The following is a 20,107-nucleotide window of genomic DNA, read 5'->3' as shown; positions in this document are numbered from 1 at the left end:
CCACTGCTCACAGCCAGGTGTAAGCAGAGTGTGTGGCCAACTTGACACAGCCTGTCTTTTGTGTTCATGGCTGGCCCTGATTCTGAGCCTTGCCCCAGCAGCATTCAACAGACTACCAAAGGCCAGGCGCAGTGGCTCACGCCTATAATCCCAGAACTTTGGGAGGCTGAGGCGAGTGGATCACCTGAGGTTAGGAGTTCAAGACCAGCCTGGCCAACATGGTGAAACCCTGTCTCTAATAAAGATAGAAAAATTAGCTCGGTGTGATGGCAGGTGCCTGTAATCCCAGCTACTCGGGAGGCTGAGGCAGGAGAATCACTTGAATCTGGGAGGCAGGGGTTGCAGTGAGCCGAGATTGCGCCACTGCACTCCAGCCTGGGCGACAGAGAGAGTCTCGGTCTCAAAAGAAAAAGACAGAGAGACTGCTAAAATTCCAGTCACTTCACCCCCAAAGGTGAGTAGCTTAGGAAATCCTAACACAGAGAAAACTGTGTGGACAAGGGATTAGTTGCCTTGTCTTGTTAATCCCAAGTACAGTACAGTAATACAAGGTAAGAACATTTTATTTTTAATGAAAATGCACAAAAGATGTAGGTTCCCCACTCCTAGTGCCAGTAACCTTGCTTTGATCCCAGCTCCATCCTCGCACCTCTCTGGCACGGTCTGACCCACTACCGCTGGCCTGAGTGCCTGTGTGTGTTTACACTTCAGTTAGGCTTCATCGGAAACTGAAATGGCCAAGCAGAAAGATTTAGAATCTTAGGCTGGGGAAAGGAAAGGGCTCTTTGTCCACCCTGGGTCTGTGGAGCACAGGAGAAGCAAGAGGCCTGCCTCAGCTCGGCATCAGAATTTCCTAATGAAATCTTCCTTGGAAACTGAGACGATGATGCAGGTGGGAGCACCGCTGCTCTGATGGAGCCAAGGAAGGTGATTTGTACCTGCCCAGTTCCAGCTGAGGGGGCCCCTCCATCCCAGCACCTGACATCTCACCACTCAGCATCTCTTGCTGACTTCTGAGCTGATTGCTTTCTGCCAGGCTAAAGCAGCTCCCCTGGCCTGCTGTGGGGAGGCTAACTCCCTTTTTTGGAAATCTGGCTGCAGCCCAGGGTGTGTGAGGTGTGGCAGAAAATGGGGTCTGCCCAGTGTGGGGGACCCACTCATAGTTCCCCATCAGCTTCCTTGACTCTCACCCTAGGGGTGCCTCCTGCGTTCATCTTCCCAGGCTCTTGGACTGGGCTAGGAAGCTGTCCCTCTCCCTGTGGTCAGTGTGTGCCCCCGCTGCTGCCCTGCCTCGACACGTGCACTTTCCACCCTTCCCTTCCCCCCATGCTTACTCAGGTGCTGACTCCTTCCCCAGGAAGTGCTCCACTCACTGACAGTGCCGTTGGTCAGGGGCTGCCTTGAGGTTGGTGATTGCCCCCAGGAGGCCCAAGGGTGGACATCTGGGTCTCCAAGAATCCCTGGACCTGAACTATGACATTTTGTGCATGTAAGCCTGAGTCCATGGAAATGGCTCTCAGCAGATTCTCAAAGGGAGCCCGACCTCAAAAAAGGTTGAGGAGCCCTGGTGCCGACTGTGCTGTTTGTCAATGTGCAGGGTAACTGTGCCCCTGTCTCGGGTGCTTCCCCAAGGCTTGCAAGGATCTTCCTGGAGAGCCAGTGTCTGCAGGCAGGAACCTCTGCCGTGGGAACAACTCACCCATGCAGACGTCGCAGAGCGACTGCAAGGGCTTCAGGAGCTGTGGAGGGTGGGGCCTAGGGGAGTCAGCTCTGAGGTCAGAGGAAAGCATTCGAGTTCCATGCCCTGAGGGATTCTGGAGGTTATTCTGCAACCTGTCACTCACTGTAGAGTGTGCTGCAAAGCATTTGGGGGTCTGCAGGCCCCGCCCCCAGTAGTGCCTCACTTTCCTCAGTCTGCTTGTCCAGGGCTGTGGGTCTGGGGGGAAGCAGCAGTAGGTTCTTCATCTTGAGCCACCATGAGCTCCTCACCTCCAGGATCCCGAGGAGCTCTGTTTTGATCCAGCTGGCCCTAAAAGGCTGCAAAACTAATCGGGAAAAAAAAAATACGGGGACTTTTGGTCTCCAGAATTGTAAGAGAATAAATCTGTTGTTTTAAGCAAAAAAAAAAAAAAAAAAAAAAAAAAAAAATTGTATCTCTATATACCATTTATAGAGATATAATACTATGTATATGGCTGGGGTGGGGCTGAGAAGTCCATGTACCGTCTAACTATGGTGAGTGACCATAGGGTATGACCATTATCTCTTTGTAAATAAGTCAATACTATTCCCCACAGATGAAACCTCAGAGCATAGAAACCCATGGATTAGCAGGAAATGTCACTGAGTCCATTACAGGTCAGGGATCACTGAAAAATGTCATTGCTCTTCGATTGACACTGCTCCCTGCTTCCTCAGCTGCTCTGCATTTGAGGAGAAGCCCTGTGTGGCTCCAGCTGTTGCCAAGGCAGTTAATTAAACAACCAGTCCGGTAAATATCACTGCAGCAAAACAACAAAAACCAAACTCCCTTTGTCCTGACCTCATCGTCCCCAGCAAGATCTGTATCCACAGGACACTTAAAGTCACCTTACAGAGGGCTATCCCAGTGCCTGAGGCCTATTAGAGGCGTCTCCTTTCAGCCATCAGTGTTAGAGGCCATCTGTGCATGGGATCCCAGAGCCTGCCTCGGGGATGGCAGAAGCTGGCTGGTGCTGGGCGTGCGCTTTGTCTGTTTCACCACTTTCAGGGAGGCCTGCCACAGGGGAGGAAACTGGTGGGGGAATGGACCCCTGTCCATGTGAGCTGGTCCTTGTGTGAGAGCCACAGTGAGGTCTCAGCCCTTGAGTCATGTCTGTCACTGACCTGTGCCACCTGCAGCAACTCACTCTTCTTCCCCTTGCCTCTGTTTGCTCATCTGCCAAAAGACAGACACCTGCTCTGTCTCTCTTGGCTTGCGAGGTTTATTGTGAGACTCAGGGCACACAGTCGATGGACAGCCGTGTTTGAAAGGTGGCAGTATGGAGGGGAGAGGAGGCTGCCCACCAACAAGCGTGAGGCTGTATCCTGGGTCCCCAGGGCGGCAGTGCCTGGGGAAGGCCAGGTAGGCCAGGAGGTGCCGGCAGCCGAGGCTGGGCCCTGACAGAGGCAGGCAAGGAAGCTCTGGGGAAAGGTGAGTGAGCTCCTTGGCTGCACAAGAAGTCGCCACTCCCATACCGGCAGCCTCTAGGCTCCCGGAGAAAACCCAGCTTTTGTGGAGTCGAACTTTTGAAAAGCCTTCTGAATTCAGGGGTTAGAAAGCAAAGCAAAGAGGATCTTGATTTCTGTGCTGTGGGATGACCTTTAGTTAGTGGAGCTTGGGTTTGAAAAGGCAAAAAACGTGATGAGGCAGAGACAGACAGCCCCACAGGGACAGCATAAACCTCGAACGGTGGGAACCAGACACCCCGAGCAGCTTCCTGAAATCCTGTGGGCTTCTGACTAAGCCCTGGACACATGTGCCAGCCGGGCTGTCCCTGGCCAAGAGGCCAGGCCCGCAGGGGGCCTCAGGGGGCAGCAGCTCCCTATCCAGGCCTGGGTTCCAGGCCAAGCCGCGGAATGTGAAAGGTCCCGTGCGCGCTTGGAGATGCCTGTGTGAGTCCTTTCTTCTCGTTTTGGGTATGAGAGGCAGCTGGGAGGCCCGACCAGGGAGGGGCAGGAATATAAGGTAAAGGGGAACGGGCCACTGATAAGCGTCCTTCCTGAAGCCATGGGCTCCGTGGGGCGATGGTTTTAGGTAACAAATTCCTTGGGCTTTAGTCAGGCTGCTTGTAGTGAAGGTCACCATAGTAACCAAACAAAGTTCCTCAGCTCATGATGGGAGCTTTCCAATAACCAGCCTGTCACGGCTCCCGTCCCAGGCCTGGCAGTCTGCCAGGCTGGTTTTGAAAGCCCAGGCCATACATAGGTCAAGGGAAGAACAAACAATTTCCCCTTCCCCTCTCCACAGTGGACAAGGCCACCTCCTCCCACCCCCCGGAACCTCCGTCGGTCGGGGTAGGCCCTCTTGGGAGTTTCTGCTGGCCCAGTACTGGTCCCAGGGGACTTGGAAAGTCCTGGGGGAAGCTTTCAGAGCCCTGGAGACCCTCCCCAGTACAGGAATAATATGGGCCTCCCGACAAGCCAGAGCACGTGCCTGTAAACAAATGGAACCACACAGCCTTCTGCCCCAGGAAACCTAGACTGTTTTGGAAAATGTTTGAGCTGATAACCAGGCATTAGCTGGAGCCATACCTTGGCTGACTTCAGCTAAGGCTAACGTTGGAGCTCAAGGGCGCCCCTGGGATCTACCTGGCGTGCCTCACCTTTTTTTCAGGTGGCGCTTGTTATATATTTCTCGTGGTACATTCCAATGAGCAGGGGGGATGAGTCCCGGGGCTTCTGTTAACTTTTCTGACTTAAACCCAGTGTGTTTATTTGATTGTTCTTATTAAGGACTTGTAGTACATCAAAAGAATGCTTAGCATACCAACACTCCAGTGAGGGGATGGAATCAAAGGTATTAACACAAACATAGTTTATCACTTTGCTGGGTTCATTAAACACGTTTGGCTGCCACAGCCCCTGAGGAGGACACCAGCCATGGGGGAACCTTGCAAGCCACGTGGCAGAGGGAAGTGTTAAGCCAGTCATAAGCACTGGCAGCGCCGGATCCTTCCCCAAAGGTCAGTTCCTCATTAGCTAAGCTGAGTTGACATTCAGCATTTCCCTTTGTGGGTTGTCCCGTGAGAACCTCTGTGGCCTCGCTCTGTGTGACATGTGCAGGTGAAAGTTGATGGTCGTCATTCTCCAGTTAGTGGTCTGCCTACATTCAGACTTCTAGGGTAGGTGACACAGGTTGTTTTGTTTGTCTGGGGAAGAGAGGAAAGAAAGGAAAGAGGAAGGAACGTAGATATTTTCAGGTTTTGTTTTCAAAGGTGGTGGTAACCCTTTCCTTCTGGTACTTGTTGCTTTCTCTGCTTGCAGCAGGGGCTGGAGGCAGGAATTCTGGCCCAGGGCACATGGTTCTCTGTAGCAGGGGAGGCCCAGCCCCAAGAGAAAGCCTTTTTGCCCCTGGGAGAAGGCCCGTGTCCACAAAGCAGAGCTGACCTCTCCTCTGCAGTGGGAGATCTTCAGGTCCCTGGGGGTCTGACACAGGGCAGAGAGACCAAGGCAATTGCTTCTTTGTGTCTCAGCCCTGGCTGGGAACTTGCCTTTGCTCCTGAGGTAAGAAGACCTAAGGGTCTTCTTTTGGGAAGTTCTTCCACCCCTGAATGGCCATGAAAAGGCACTGTGTGGTTTACATTTAAGTCTTTCAAGATCAGGAATTTGTGTTTGGGAAGTCCTCTCAAGGTTACTGGAGGTAGCTGCAGGGAGGGAAGCCGAGACCCGGAGGCCAGTTGTGTCAGCCCAGAAACAGATAAGAATGCCATGTAACCCTGTAGCCAGCTGCAGGGTAGGGGCAGGCTGCTCTCAGAGCAGCCCTGGGGCCCTTCACCAGGTCAGGGACAGTCTTTGAAGTAAGGAGGCGCTAACTTCAGGAAACCAAAGCTTTCAGGCTGTTGATTTTTAAAGCTTCAAAGTGAGATCACGTTAAATGAATTCATTAAGAGGTGGAGGATCATCATGAGCCTTATAAGATTAAAGGACATGGGTCAGTCTAATCCTCCAGACTGAAGGAAAAATAATTAGTTTTAGGGTTAAGAAGAGCTGCTAAAAAATGTCCCTTCTCTGTTAGGGATTAGTCTCTGGGAAGGTAATAAAACTGGGGCTGACTGTGGCCCTCCCCCTTTCAGGGAGGGTAAGGCCTGTTAGAGTCCTTTTAAAAATCATACCCTCTAGGCTGGGCACAATGGCTTTGGGAGGCCAAGGCAGGAAGATCACTTGAGGCTAGGAGTTTGAAAACAGCCCTGGTGACATAGCAAGACCTCGTCTGTACAAAAAATTTTAAAAATTAGCCAGGCGTGGTGGCACACACCTGTAGTCCCAACTACTTGGGAGGCTGGGGTGAGAGGATTGGTTGAGCCTAGGAAGTTCAGGCTGCAGTGAGCTGTGATCACACCACTACACTCCAGCTTGGGTGACAGAACTGTCTCTTTAAAAAAGTCCTGAGCATGTGTTGGATTTAACATGGGTGAGAGACCATGTGTTTGGGAGACCTAGATCCCTCAGCACATCCCCTGCATCCTGGCCAGGGTCTGAGTGATCACACCTGAATGGGGGTGAGGGGCAGGCTGGCTCCTGCTCAGAGGGCCCTCCCTGCCCCATCCTACTGTGCAGGTAGGGTATCCATACCTTGTCAGGCTGGCCCCTCTCTCCCCTACAGACCTTTGTCTGCCCTTCCTGCCCATCTTCAGAGGACCCCCTCAGGTCCACTTTGTCCCCGGAGCCCCTGTTCTTCAAAGCTGAACCACTCAATTGAGTACCAGATTCTGTTCTTGTTGTGTTTCCCAATGCGTTGGATGTCTTGTTTGAGTTTGGAAGTACCTTTGGAGCAGAGACTGGCCTCTCCTCTGCCTGCTTACCCCCATGGTAGGGAAACCCCCACTAAGCACAAAACACACTCCAGTGAACCCTCCAGCTGCTAGACAATGGGAGGGAGCTGTTTTGTTTTCTGGAAGGAAGAGAACCATGTGGGGATTTGGGGATCTCACAGCCAGAGTGCTGTCACACCCCTCACCCAGTTTGGTTGTTTTGGTTTGGTTGCTCTATTTTGTGGTCTTTACAGCACCCCTGTTTTGAAGATGAAGAAACTAATGTGAAAGTTAGATGATAGCTCAAGATCACATAGCTGATGAGTGGTGGAGCAGAGGCGAGAACCCATGCTGGCTGATTGGCAGGACCACCCTTGTATACTTGAACTCCAAGAGCTTCAATAACAGTAACAATGATGCACCCAGTGCTGGCTCCAGCCGGACACTGCTGTGGACACCTTGCTGCATTAGCTCTGTAATCCTCTCAGCACCCTAGGAGGGATAGAAACTGTCATGATTCCCATTTTACAGATGAGGGGACAGAGGCACGGAGGACCTAAGTAAGCACCTGCGCGTAATGGGGGCTGGGGACTGAGAATGAAAGTTTGGGCAAACATGTATTGAACCCTTTCTGAAGTGCCAGCCCCTGCTGGGCCTTTTATGTGCACGATGTCCTGCAGCAATCCTCAGGGTAAATAGATGCTGTCATTCTCATTTTACAGATAAGAAACTGAAACTCTGGGCTGGGCACGGTCACTCATGCCTGTAATCCCAGCACTTTGGGATGCCGAGGCGGGTGGATCATTTGAGATCAGGAGTTTGGGACCAACCTGACCAACATAGTGAAACCCCATCTCTACTAAAAATAAATTTTAAAAAAATTAGCCGGGCGTGGTGGCACATGCGTGTTGTCTCAGCTACTCAGGAGGCTGAGGCAGGAGAATCGCTTGAACCTGGGAGGCGGAGGTTGCAGTGAGCGGAGATCACGCCACTGCACTCCAGCTTGGGCGTCAGAGCGAGACTCCATCTCAAAAAAAAAAAAAGAAAGAAAAAAGCTGAGGCTCTGTGACTTGCCCAAGGTCACATGGCTACAAGGAGGGACACTTTGGTCATCAGACTTGGACCCTGCTTTTCACCACTGAGTCCGACTTGGTGCATCCCAGGCTGGGGACCATTTACTATGCAGGCTCTGGCCTCCTGGCCAAGGAATTAGACTTTCCAGAGGCGTGGCCGCCTGACTCAGAGAATAGCCTGCTTTTTCACTCAATTATATGTTTTCTATAAAAATAGAACTCTTCATTAAAACAGCTTAGCACAGCCATCAGCTGCAATTACTAATTACTGTCCTTTTAAGAGATAATGCCCCTTTCTATGCATTCACCACACCTGCTGCCAATTCCTACCCTTCCACCCCGCCAACCCCCAACACACAGAGGGTTCCCAGAATGGCCAGGAGCCAGAGGGATCCAGAAGAGCTGCCCAGGGCCCAGTGAGCACACATGGGACCAGTAGGACCCGGAAGAATGGAGAGTTTCAGGAATGCCCTTCAGTTTCACTTCCTTGGAGCTGCTTGGATCCTGGGAACACCCACAGTGTTCCAGGCCTTGGTGAGCCCTTGTGACTCAACTTTCCTCTTCCATTCTTCAGCAATTTGTTGAGTGATATGAGAGCAGGCACCAAGGATACAAAGATAAGAAAGACCTAGTTCCCCCCCAGATGAAGGAAGGATCTCACAGGAAGACAGGTCTGACAACAGCAAAGATGACTGAGAATGACAGCTAACCTCTCTTGAGGGGTGACATGCGCCAGGCACAGGCTCTCTTTCGCTTAGTCCTCCCAGCAACCCTCCTGGGCAGTACCATGACTGTCCTGCCTTGCAAATGAATAGGCACCATCAGAGGTGAAGGCACTTCTAGGAAGCAGCAGAGCCTGGAAGTATACCCACATCTTCTGATGCTGAAGGCCATGTCTCAACAGGGAAGTGGCTTCCTTATGTACATGGTGGTTACTGTGTTCAAGTGTTCATTGCAGGTGCTGCGTAGCTACAGGGAGTTGCTTTCAGGAACATGAAAGTAAAAATGTGGACCCGACGTGCTTGCTGCCCACACAGCCTGTGTGTTTCCCTGCAGCCAGCTCTGCTCTGCCAACTTCCCCCACCAGCAAGAGTGGTGTGCTGGGGTGAGCAGCCAGGGAGGGCACACAGGAAAGGTGAGGATTGGTGCCCCCAGGTAAGGGGATGGAGATGACCTCTGACCCCAGGACTGTGCTTGGCTTAGCCAGAGACACCACAAAAATATCCCCTATCTACAAGATAACTTTTTTTTTTTTAAGTTTTTGGAAAAGCCATATTTACTCAGTTCTGAAGAGTCTCACCCTAAGATCTCTTTAGAGCAGTGGGAAGAAATTGTTTATCTTTGCCTCACATGGGAACAGGTCCAAGTCTTAATCCTTTTGACAAATCATTAGCAGTGTGATCCTGCCCTAGGAGTGCAGGTGAGGCATGGCTAGGAAGAAAAGGAGGAAGAGGAAGCAGATGCCACCATTCTCCTGGGAGCCTCCATCATCAGCCCGAGCTGGAGCGATTGGGGAGATTGGCAAAGCTGGTGGCCTGTGGCATAGCCATTTTCTAACAGGAAACAGAGACACCAACCTCACTGGTCTCTGACTTCCTCCACAGAATCAGGGCTGCCCTAGACATACAGACCCTGTGGGCTGAGATATCCCCTGGTTCAGCAGGGGCTGACTCTGTCAGGTCACCTGAGTGCCTTTCTGTGCCCCTGGGTGCTGCATCATGCTTGCAGATGACATGGGAGTCGGCAGGTCCCGGTGGTTAGGATGGTGGGTGAGGGAGCACCGAGCCTGGGTGTGGGGTGGCCAGTGTGGTCTACTGAAGGCTCTGGCAGCATCCTGACGAGGGCATAAGCACATAAAGAGGGAGCTTCTGTCTGCACTGGGCTCCCCGCCCAGACCAGGGCCTGTGTGCCACATGGCCTGGATGGGGCTGCAGAGAGTACCAAGGATGGGGCACATCTCAGGACCCAGCCGTCCTTCCCTAGCCCCAGCAGTGTGACCAAGCGCATGGGGTGTTTACACTGACCCACGCTCCTTCCCCTTTCCCAGAGAGAACACTCACTTTCACATCATCCTTCGATGCCGATGGTGTGGCAAGGGCGTTCGGCCTTAAAAGACCTCAGTGTTTACTTCACATGAGCTTCCACAGCTTAAACAGGAAAATGCTTGCAAGAGGGGTCACAGTGAGCATGCTTTGCCCAGAGCCCAGTTCCTGTAGCTTTATGCATCTCCTTCCATCATCTTCCTGTCATAAGCATGTCTTAGGTCCTAGGAGTGAAGGGCCTAGTTGAACAGACCAAGAAGCTCGGGGCTTTCTGGGAGCCTTCAGAGGCACCTGGCCTAGAAACTTGCTTCTTGGGATCTGGCCGGCCTGTGGCTTCAAAGCAGGAGTCCCTTCCCTGTGTGTTGGAGAGCTGAATGCAGCTGCTGCTTAGAGGTCATCACAGTTCAGCCTGGTGGAAGTTCATGGGACAGGTGACTTTACTCCTGTTGTACAGGTGTGGGACCTGTGACATGCCCAGTGACCACAGAGTTTGGACTTTGGCTTGGGTTTCTGATTCCTGGGCCAGTGTGTATTCACTTTGAGTAACGACACAGTGTGGGGCTCGAGGACAGTACTGTGAGCATTGCTCTTCTGGAGTGGCTCTTGTCGGAGGGCATAAATGTTGAAAGCTGCTGGATTTCGGTATTCTGGCATTTCGATCACAGAGACTCTCCTCAGTGATACTTTTTGGCCTTGCCCAGTGACTGTCCCCTGGGATGGAGGCCCTCCACCCCCACCCCAGTCAGGAGGAGCCAGAAGCTTACACATCTGGAGCCCACTGTTCCTCCCCAGGTCCTGCTTTCACAGGGAGGAAAACTTTGCTTCTGGACAGTTTGGAATGGAATTGGCCAGTGCTCTGCTTGTCAGCTGTGGGAGTCCGGCCCACACTGCAGCTATGGGGAATCAAGTAACAGGCTCCAGGACTAGGCAGATACTCTGTGCTCAGCACTGCGCCAGGCGCTGGGGGAGGGCAGCGGGGCCCTGCCTGCAGGCACTTGCAGACCAGGTGGGGACGCACGATGAGGCACAGGACAAGATAAACGGTGGTTTCACCATCTGTAGGCCGGGCTGGCTGCACACTGATTCTAGAATGTCTGACATTAAAAATGCTTGATATGCCAGTCGCGGTGGCTCAAGCCTGTAATCCCAGCACTTTGGGAAGCCAAGGTGGGTGGATCACCTGAGGTCAGGAGTTCAAGAACAGCCTGACCAACATGCAGAAACTCCGTCTCTACTAAAATACAAAAAATTAGCCAGGCCTGGTGGCGTATGCCTGTAACCTCAGCTGCTCAGGAGGCTGAGGCAGGAGAATTGCTTGAACCCAGGAGGCAGAGGTTGCAGTGAGCCAAGATTGTGCCATTGCACTCCAGCCTGGGCAACAAGAGCAAAACTCCATCTCAAAAAAAAAAAGCTTGATATGAGTTTATTATTAAACTCTTAAGCCTAGGTGGCAAAAAAAGATTATATACATAGTAGGGGAAGGGAAAATGGCTTCCCTCCACCCTTCTAGGGAGGAGGGCTTTGACTGGGCTACAAATTAAATTGAAATGACAGATTAACGGGAAAAAAAACGTATTTAATTACATACATATGCACGGAAGTCCCAAGTATGAGATTCGAAGAAAGACGGGATGATTGAAGCTTAATAGCATCTGGAGCTATAGAAAGGAAAAGGGGATTGGGGTTCCTGCGGGTGGTAGAGACAAGTTATAGGAGGGTGACAGAGAGGAGATGATGAATAAAGGTCCTCTTGTTATGCAGATAAAAATCTCTCAGGTGATAAAAGTTGTCAAGAGCAGCCCTCTTCTTTATAGATACTTTTACTAATGTAGAATTCCCTGAGAGATGGAAGTTTCTAGGCCAGGCAGTGTGGCTCATCCTGTAATCCCAATGCTTTGGGAGGTTGAGGCAGGAGGATCATTTGAGCCCAGGAGTTTGAGACTAGCCTAGGCAACATAGTGAGACCCCGTCTAACAAAGAATTAAAAAATTAGCTGGGTGTGGTGGCCCATGCCTGTTAGTCCTAACTACTCAGGTGGCTGAGGCAGGAAGATTGCTTGAGCCCAGGAGATCGAGGCTGCAACGAGCTATGATCACGTCACTGCGCTCTGCCTGGGCAGCAGAGCCAGACCCTGTCTCTTTAAAAAAAAAAAAGGAAATTTCTTTTATAAAAGGGCAGCTTTTCAGAGCTACTTCTGTGTCTGCAGTTTCTCGGAATAACCAACTCAAAATATGCCAAAGTATATTTTGGGGTGGCATATTCTGGTCTCAAACAGTCATATTTTAGGGTGGTGTGTCCTGAGCCCCAAGTATATGTGTGTGTGTGTATATATATATATATATATGTACAATGTAATTAAGTACTAATGGAACACAGTGCCAGACATTCAGAGAAGGACAGCGTGGTCACATAGGGACATCTTGGAGGAGGACTGGAGCCGTGGGATTGAAATCGTTTTTTTCGTCTCAGAATCCTTTATTCAAGTGGTGTTTTAGGCTCAGTTGGTTTATAAGACAGGTAAGCAAAGGGAAGGGGAGCCCAGGCTTGCCTACTCTATCCCCAGCCTCGACTGCCAGCAGCCTCCCCCCAGCTTCCCCCAGGAGTCACAGCGTTCTGATGAGGCTGTGGCCACAGCTTCGATACCCCCTGGCTGTGAGGGCCCCAGAATGTCACCCACCAGTCCTGACAGCATGCCAGGGCTCCGCCAGGCTTCCTGAAGAAATGGGCTAAGCATTGATAGGTGGGTGAGCAGGCAGCAGCTACCCGTTGCAGTGGACAGGATGGAGAGGGGGCCTGTGCTCCTTAGTCAGAAGAGCAGCTGAGTTGCTCCTTCTGAGGGAGTGGAGTTGTTTGCTGATCCCTGTTGGGAGTGGGAGAAAGTTCTGCAGTGAACTAGAGGCAAGCCAGCAGAGGCACAGATAACCACATCCTGACATCAGGAAGGCTGTCTTAGAGGGGGGTGTGCACAGCCCCCATGGGGACACAGAAAGCCAGAGGGCGACATCTGGTTAGGAGCTGGCTGAATGTCAGAGGGGAAAGGGTGATCTCAGCAGAGGCTACAGCAAAAGCACAGCACGGATGAGTCCGGGAGCCTGTTCCGAGGCTCAGGGAGCTGCTAATACCCATGTGATCAGTGTACCAGCGCCCAAGGTCATGGGGAGGATGGCAGGAAGGGAGGGTGGAGCCAGAGTGGGAAGGCTGTGAAGGCCATACAGAGGCACAGAAGGCGAGGACCACGGGGCAGGGTTCTTTGCGGAAGAAAATCCCTCTGGCGGCGCTCACCTGCGAGCCCGAGGAAATCTCAGGAGCAAATCTGTATCCTCCCAGGATCCTGGAGTGAAAGATCAGACCAGAGTGACTGGTGGAGCACTTGCCCCAGCCCAGAAAGGATGTGGTCGGGTTGAGAAAATCCATTCTGGGCCACTCATGCTAATGGAATGTCAGCAGCTGCAAAGGTACAGCCTGCCTTTGGTAGAACTTACTGTGATGCCAGCTCAGTTTTCAGCCATTTCTTTGCCAGGCACATGGTGTGGTCGGGTCTGCCCTAGACCCATTCCGGCCCTCAAAGATGAAGAAAATGAGAAGGGGGCTCTGGCAGAGAGAAGTGTGCTGAAGAGGCGATGCCTGCAGAGGGCCCGGGGAATGCAGCAGGGCTGGCCTGCCCAGGGAGCTGTCCCCAGGAACCAGCCCAGCGCAGGGGACTTGGCTGCCTGAGGGAGGGGCTTTCCCACTTCACTGACACCTGCTGCTTCAACCAGCTGCCCCACCCTCCACACTGGAGCCTCTTCTCTCTCCCTGACTCCCAACCAAATCCCACTCCACCCTGCTTTTCACCAAACACCAGCTCCAGCAAGACCCCTTTCCTGTTTCTTCCCCTGCACTGAGTCTGATCCAAAAGTACAGCCCTTGATTCTCTGGGCAATGTGTCATTTATAGCGCTCTATTTATTGTCTTGAAGGCAGCCATCGTGTTTTCTTCTTCATATTCCTGAAAGCAGAGGCCCCTGATACTTATGGAGTGTTGGATCCTTTGCAAACCTGGGGAAGGAGAGTACAGTGGCAAGACCAGTTGTCCCCAGCAGTTGCCCACTGGGGTCATTCCTACTCAGGGCTGTGTCCTGCCAGCTGTGCACTCAGGTCCGTGCAGTCCATGCTGGGGGATCCCCGTTTCTGCCCTTGGGACCTGATAGGCAAGCCAGGTGGTCATTAGTTATGTTCCAAGATGGGTGCAGGGCATCCTAAGAATTGGGAGAGGTGGGATTTAAAGCCAGGCTTGGGATGGATGAAAATGAAGAAGAGAGGTGGTATCTGGGGGGCAACCCGTGTGCAGGATCAGGAAAGGCATTTTGGGGATGCAATGAGGAAGAAAAATACTTGTCCAGAAATCCCCTCTTCTGAAAATCCTGGGGCAAATTCCACCCTCTTCATTCTCTACCAAGTTGCAATCTAAGAGACAAAGTATGGAAAGATGGGCAGAGAGTAAGGACATCAGAGGGCTTCATGAAGCTGGGAGCCCAGGTCTTAGGGCAGAGGCCCAACTGAGAGAGAAGATCAGAGGGGCAGCTGCCAGGGGCAGGCCTGGCCTTGCCAGGTGGCGCCTGCAGCCTTCGCAGTCTGAGTGGGGACCCTCCGATGGAGCAGGCCTGTGTGCTACCCTCAGGTGGGCTGGTAGAACCACCGGGCAGTGATCAAGTGCAGGGCCTGACAGTACCGTGGTCTTGCTCATCAGTGATATTGAGAAGAAAGGGCCTCACTACTCACCACTGGTGAGAAGCGGGAGGTGCTGCTGTCTGGCGCTCGGTGGTTCAAACTCTCCGCAGGCTGCCCAGGCAGCTGGTGTGTGCTGGTACTGCTGGCAGTACCAGGGTGAAAATATGGCTGGACTTCCATACTGGTTGCTGTATAGCCACTGCCTGGACCCCTCCAGAACCCCCAGACCTCCCCACCATCTGAAGGGCCAACACCAGTCACAGCAGGGCCTCCAGGGCTCCACCCCAGCTCATGGTAAGCAAGTGTCATGACTGGCCTGTGAGAAGCATTCTGGCTGTGCCTGCTATGTCCAGGGCAGAGGGAGGGAGCCAGCCACCCCCTCTGAGGTCCTGCCTCCAGGTGGGACCAGCTCTTCTTCTCAGCCATTCTAAGGGCCACTCCCCACACTGGTCTTACCTCAGAGGACTTCAGGTTTTCAGGTCGAAAGAAATTCTGAAGTTGCTTGCTCTCATTGCACAGTAACTGTCCCTAAATGGTGATTGAAAAGGATTTCACGTCACTTTAATCCTATGGATTATATAAGGGGAGCTGGCTATTTTGGGAAATCCAAGGAAGAATCCTTTGATAAAGCATAACACCGCCTTCTTTGAATATCTCCAGGGTCAGGAAGCAAACTTTGCAGTTCCACTTAGGAGGTGTTGCTTGGGCACCTATACTATTGTGGCTGGCAAGGTGGGAAGCGAAGCTCTGTCCTTAGGAGACCTCCTTGCCAGTTCCTTGCTTTACCTTCACTCACGGATTCTAAGTCACTGTCTGGACGGGTCTCTTATCCAAGGTCCCATGCTGGGCCCTGTGGGGAATGTGAGTGTAAGCCTGGTCCCACGTTCAGTAGGCACAGGGTGTTGCTTAGCGGAGGATGTGGGTAGGAAGAGCAAACCGAGCAAGACCAGGACTCACAGGACAGTGCTTCAGAGATGGGCAGGATGGCACATGGTCAGGGGACACGGGGCATCAGCAGTGTGGGCACTGACAATGCTTCATGGAGTGCTTCATGCTTTGGCAGCCAAGATGGGGAGAAACTGAGGCACAGAGAGAAAGCAAGCGGTCCAGGGGCATGGCAGAGGCTGCTGCCCTCATGACACTCTGCCTTCTGCGAGCTGGGGAGGTGGGCATGTGGGGCTGCCCTGGTGGGGCAGGATCCCCAGGTGAAAGTGGGCCCTTGCTGGGGTGTGCTGATGGCCGCTCTCCCTCCCCACAGCTTGATGTTCACCAAGGTGAAGCTGGAGCAGGTGCTGAAAGGCCCAGAGGAAGCCCTCGTGACCTGCAGACAAATGCTGCGGCTGTGGCAGACCCTGTACAGCTTCTCCCAGCTGGGGTGAGTGGCCGTCATTGTCTCTTGGGTTACCAGAGGGTGGTTGCCAGGGCAACAGTCCACAGCTGGGTGGCCACCATGCCTGTCAAGATGGGGAGGAGAGTGAGTCTTTTGAATGAGAGCGTGGAACTTCCTGCCCACAGAGCTTTTCACATCTGTAGTCCAATTTGAACCTCCTGACAGTCCTCTATGAAGTACATAGAGACCCTACATAGGACATTGAGGTTCAGAGTGGTAAGAAGGAAGAGAAATCATTCTCGAGCACTGGAGCTGGGGTGCTGGGCTTGTTCCTTTATCTTATACCTCAGCTGCTTATAGCTTATGCATTATCAGATTTTATTCCCAGCCCAGTGAGGAAACTCAGACACAGAGACTTTATATATAGCTTTCCAGAATCACTTGCCTGGTAAGTGGTAGTGCTGGGACTTGAACCTGGGTCTCCTGAGTTCCAGCCTATGGAGCCTGTCACTTCTTTCCTCATTCTATTTGGAGTCTAGAAGAGGAGGAGGAGGTGGAGTCCTGAAGGGCCCCACCCCTTCTTCCCTAGTCACCCACGGTCTTCATGCCTCCTGTCTCCTGCTGGAGACCCTGGCCTGGGATCTGAGTCTTTCATGCGCCAGAGCGGGGCACTCTTGTCCAGGCTGAATCTGCAGAAAGTCTTTGCTCAAACCCAACGGGATGCCTAGGCTTAGCCTATGCGGCCCAAAGGGAAAGAGGGCCTCCTACAGGTCAGGAGCCCTGCCTTTTCCTGATCCTCTTGTCCTTCTTTGGGATAGCTGGCTGTGTCATCTCCCTGAGGCCTCAGGGGACCCCAGTCTGGTGTGTATTTGTGTTTTCACAGAGACTCTGGGAGCCCAGAAGGCTTCCAGACTCCCCAGAGGAACGTCTGTTAACAGTGAAATTTACAAAGGAGGGTAATCAGACGGAGTAAAACACCTTGGGCAGAGTCAGCCCTCACTTTGCAGGCCTGGGAGACCAGGGCAGAGTAGGACCAGTAGGCGGAAGCTGCCGGAAGGAGGCTCTGGGGTTGACGGACTTTTCAGAATGAGAATGTGAAGCCACCTGGCAGCTGGATGCATGAGGCCAAGGGCCACACTCTGGGTGAAGGGACCTGCATTCCATTGGCCTTGTTCTCCTACTCACTGGCTGTGGCCACACAAGCAGGTGCACAACCAGGCTCCCCTCCTGCAAGGCGGTTGCCCCGAAGCTGGCCACTCTGTTCCTGCATCCTTATCTGGATGGCTGCTTGTCTCTTCCTCCAAGTGGTCAGTCGTGGTGGGACCCCTCTGAGTTGCAGCCTCGTCTCCCAGCATTGAAGACCTGGCCTGTGCCTCCCTTGGAGCAGCAGAACTGCAGGGCTGGGGCTTGTCACAATGGGAAGCCCCTAAGCACCTCTCCTTGGCTGCCCCAAACTAGATTTTACAAGCCCTGGTTTCTGATCTGTGGCCCCAAGTTTAGAAAAGAATCCTCCCTATCTCCTGGGAAAGCCAGGAGGATATTGGATCCAGGCTTCTGGTCCAGATAGCCCTGTCCTACACTGGGGGTAAAATCTAGTTTGGGGTAGCCAAGGGTTAAGACCACAGCCTGCAGGTCTGGCCTAGCAGATCTTCACTATCAGCCGCACCTTCCACTGAACTCCCTGACCCGCTTCCTCTGCTCTGCCTGGGCCAGCCCCACACTGCTGGTCTCATGTTCTAATTGCCCCTCAGGCTCTGTCCATATGCCCCTCCTTCATGGAGCCACCAACCACCCAGCCTCTAAAATGCTTCATTCAACCCTCTCATGTGGGTTTTTGCTAACTGCTCAACTTGAATGGTCCCTTCTCCCCATCTGGGCTGTAAGGTTCTTCAAGGTAGGGACCATGCTGTACATTGGCCTAGAACCAAGCATAGTCCTGGAGATGGACTCTTTGTGGAGCCCTAGGAAAGGCCCCTTCACGGGATGGGAGAAAGAGTAGGATGGGAAGCTGCACCCAGCCCTGCACCAGGATCTGCTCACGTTGTCTCATTTACTCCCCACGACCACCTTGTGTGATGGACATTCTCAACGACCATTTTCAAGATGAGAAACCTAAGACTTAGAAAGGTCAAGTAGCATTGCCAAGGGTCACAAAGCTGAGAAAGGTGGCCCATGATTCCAACCTAGTGTTTCCGGCTTTTTTGTTTTGTATTATTTTTGTTTTTTTGAGACAGGGTCTCGCCCTGTTGCCCAGGCTGGAGTGCAGTGGCACGATCACAGCTCACTGCAGCCTCTATCCCCTGGGCTTAAGCAATCCTCCTGCCTCAGCCTCCCAGATAGCCGGGACTACAGGCGCCTACCACCATGTCTGGTTAATTTAAGCATTTTTTGTAGAGATGGGGTCACACTGTGTTATCCAAGCTGTTGTTGAACTCTTGGCCTCAGGTGATCCTCCTGCCTCAGCCTCCCAAAGTGCTGGGATTATGGGCATGAGCCTCCATGCCTGGCCTGTCTCTGGCTTTTTTGCACCACACTTTGTGCCTCCTGGGAATGGGAAGGGGTGGGAGAGGAAGGGAGCCAGCCCTGAGCCATTGTGGTTTTATAGATGGTTTCCTCTGATGCCCACTAAAATTCCCAGGCCTAAGTTAAAGCCAGGGTGAGCCTAAGTTAGGATGGCAAGGACACCCCTGGTATTCATTGTGGGATCATCATCTTGGTGCTTCTCTGAAGGAAAGAAACCTTCTTGCCCAGGCTTGGCCTGCCTCCTCTTCTGTGCCTTCTGCTTCTATTCTGTAAGTTTCCCCAGTCGACAGAGTCAAAGGTTGTGGGCTTCCTCGGCAGTGGGAATGCACTGGCTGGGGCTGTTTGTGCCCCAGGATGGCCATGGCGGGCTTAAGCTGGAGGCTATTTCCTGGCTCCCCCCATCCCCCACTCTGTGAAAAGAGGAACCCCTCCCCCGCCAGCAGTATAGCAGCAGGGATCTGGGAAATTGGGGACAAGGGTTGGGGGACAAGATGGGATCTCCATGACTGTTTAATCTGCCACCCCAGGGGCCTCTGCTGGCTCCTCTGGGGACCCGCTGGCAGCCCAAGGAATGGAAGCCTGAGGCAGGGGGTGACATCCGGGCCCTTTTTCCACAGGGGTTTGGGGGTTGGAGCACTTCTAGTGCCCTGTGAAGACCAGGCTTTCCTTGGCAGTCAGTCCACAGTCCCCACTCTCTACCTGGCACTCTGCTGGATGTTGCTCCCCCTGGCCTGAGGAGCTTCTGGCCTTACCGACTTCAGAGAAGATAGTAGGGAGTGTGGGAGAGTTTCCAGGTCTCAGCCTGTGTGGCATGCGACTCATGTTGATCCCTCCTGCCTCTCTAGTGATGTTGGTGACATCAGCTCTGTCTTTGGGCCTGAACCCACAGCCCCAGAGCCTGCCTGGAGTGAGGCTGTCCCATTCTCCCTGCTAGTCCCTGTGACGCTAGCCCTCTACCTCACCGGGCCCTGTGACGCTAGCCCTCTACCTTAACCGGACCCTGGCCCTCTTTTGCCTTCCAGAGGCCTGGAAAAGGATGGCAGCTTCGGTGAGGGCCTCACCGTGAAGAAGCAGAGTGGCATGCACCTGACTTTGCCTGATGCCCATGATGCAGACTCTGGTAAGAACGAGCTCCTTGGGCAGCTGTGTGCATGGACCCACAGCTCACGCTCCCAGCTTGAGAGCACCAACACGGAGAGGGGCACCTCCCGGCCGGGCCAAGCCCACCACTGGCTCCTTGCCAGCTCGGGCAACTTCTAGGGCTGATCTTGGCTCTGGGTAGGGGCTGGCTGCTGGTCCCACAGTGGGCAGTGAGCAGGGAAGGAACCCTGCCTCCTGCATGGGGGTGAAGAAAGAGGAGCCTGGCTGGAAAGGTGGCTGTGGAGCACAGAAACCGTTTCCCCTTAGGCTCAAGCCAGAGGCCACAGTCCACCTAATGTCCTTGGCAGATCAAGTCAAATAGAAAGGAATGGACCGAGCTCTTTACAATTCTAAGCTGAAAGCAGACTCTTTCCTGGAAAAACTCATCCTGAAACCCATGGCTTGTGAAATTCAAATGAGTTCAGGAACTGCAGACTTACATTTTTTAACTGAGGACCTGCTTAAAGCAAAACACCTTCATCAAAAACACAAGAATTAGTCATGGGAAAGAAAGTGTGAGTGGAGTTGTATTTAGTGGAATTGCTCAGTTTTTTCACTTCTGTGGACGTGAGCCTTTCTGTGGACAAAGCCTTGCACCTTTGTTGTCAAGTGACAGAGTTGATTTCAGAAGCCAAACCTAGCACCCAACTTTAGAGGCACATCTCGGGGGTGTATAGCTGTATGCAGAGCTTCTGTCTCCCAGGAGGGAATGGTTAAGGGAGGGGGGAATGGTAGCTCCCTTGCAATTAAAGAGGGAAGAATCATGAACAAAGTTATTAGGACTCCACGTACACTTGTC

The 20,107-nt window shown here is 52.8% G+C and overlaps 1 protein-coding gene across 11 annotated transcripts in view; it reads left to right on the top strand.

Annotated features, from left to right (window-relative positions):
- The window catches only part of TTC7A (tetratricopeptide repeat domain 7A), a 159,649-nt gene that overhangs the window by 114,405 nt on the left and 25,137 nt on the right, over nt 1-20,107 (top strand). For all 11 annotated transcript variants that reach the window (XM_054547586.2, XM_063713683.1, XM_054547585.2 and 8 more), the window contains 2 exons: nt 15,574-15,690; nt 19,191-19,288. In XM_054547586.2, the coding sequence (XP_054403561.1) occupies nt 15,574-15,690; nt 19,191-19,288 (215 nt within the window). The remainder of the gene's footprint in view (nt 1-15,573; nt 15,691-19,190; nt 19,289-20,107) is intronic.

This window comes from Pongo abelii, chromosome 12 (genome assembly GCF_028885655.2).
Source record: "Pongo abelii isolate AG06213 chromosome 12, NHGRI_mPonAbe1-v2.0_pri, whole genome shotgun sequence".
NCBI classification, from domain to species: Eukaryota; Metazoa; Chordata; class Mammalia; order Primates; family Hominidae; genus Pongo; species Pongo abelii.
Note: the sequence above shows the minus strand (reverse complement) of the source record. Positions and strands in the feature narration are given on the sequence as shown.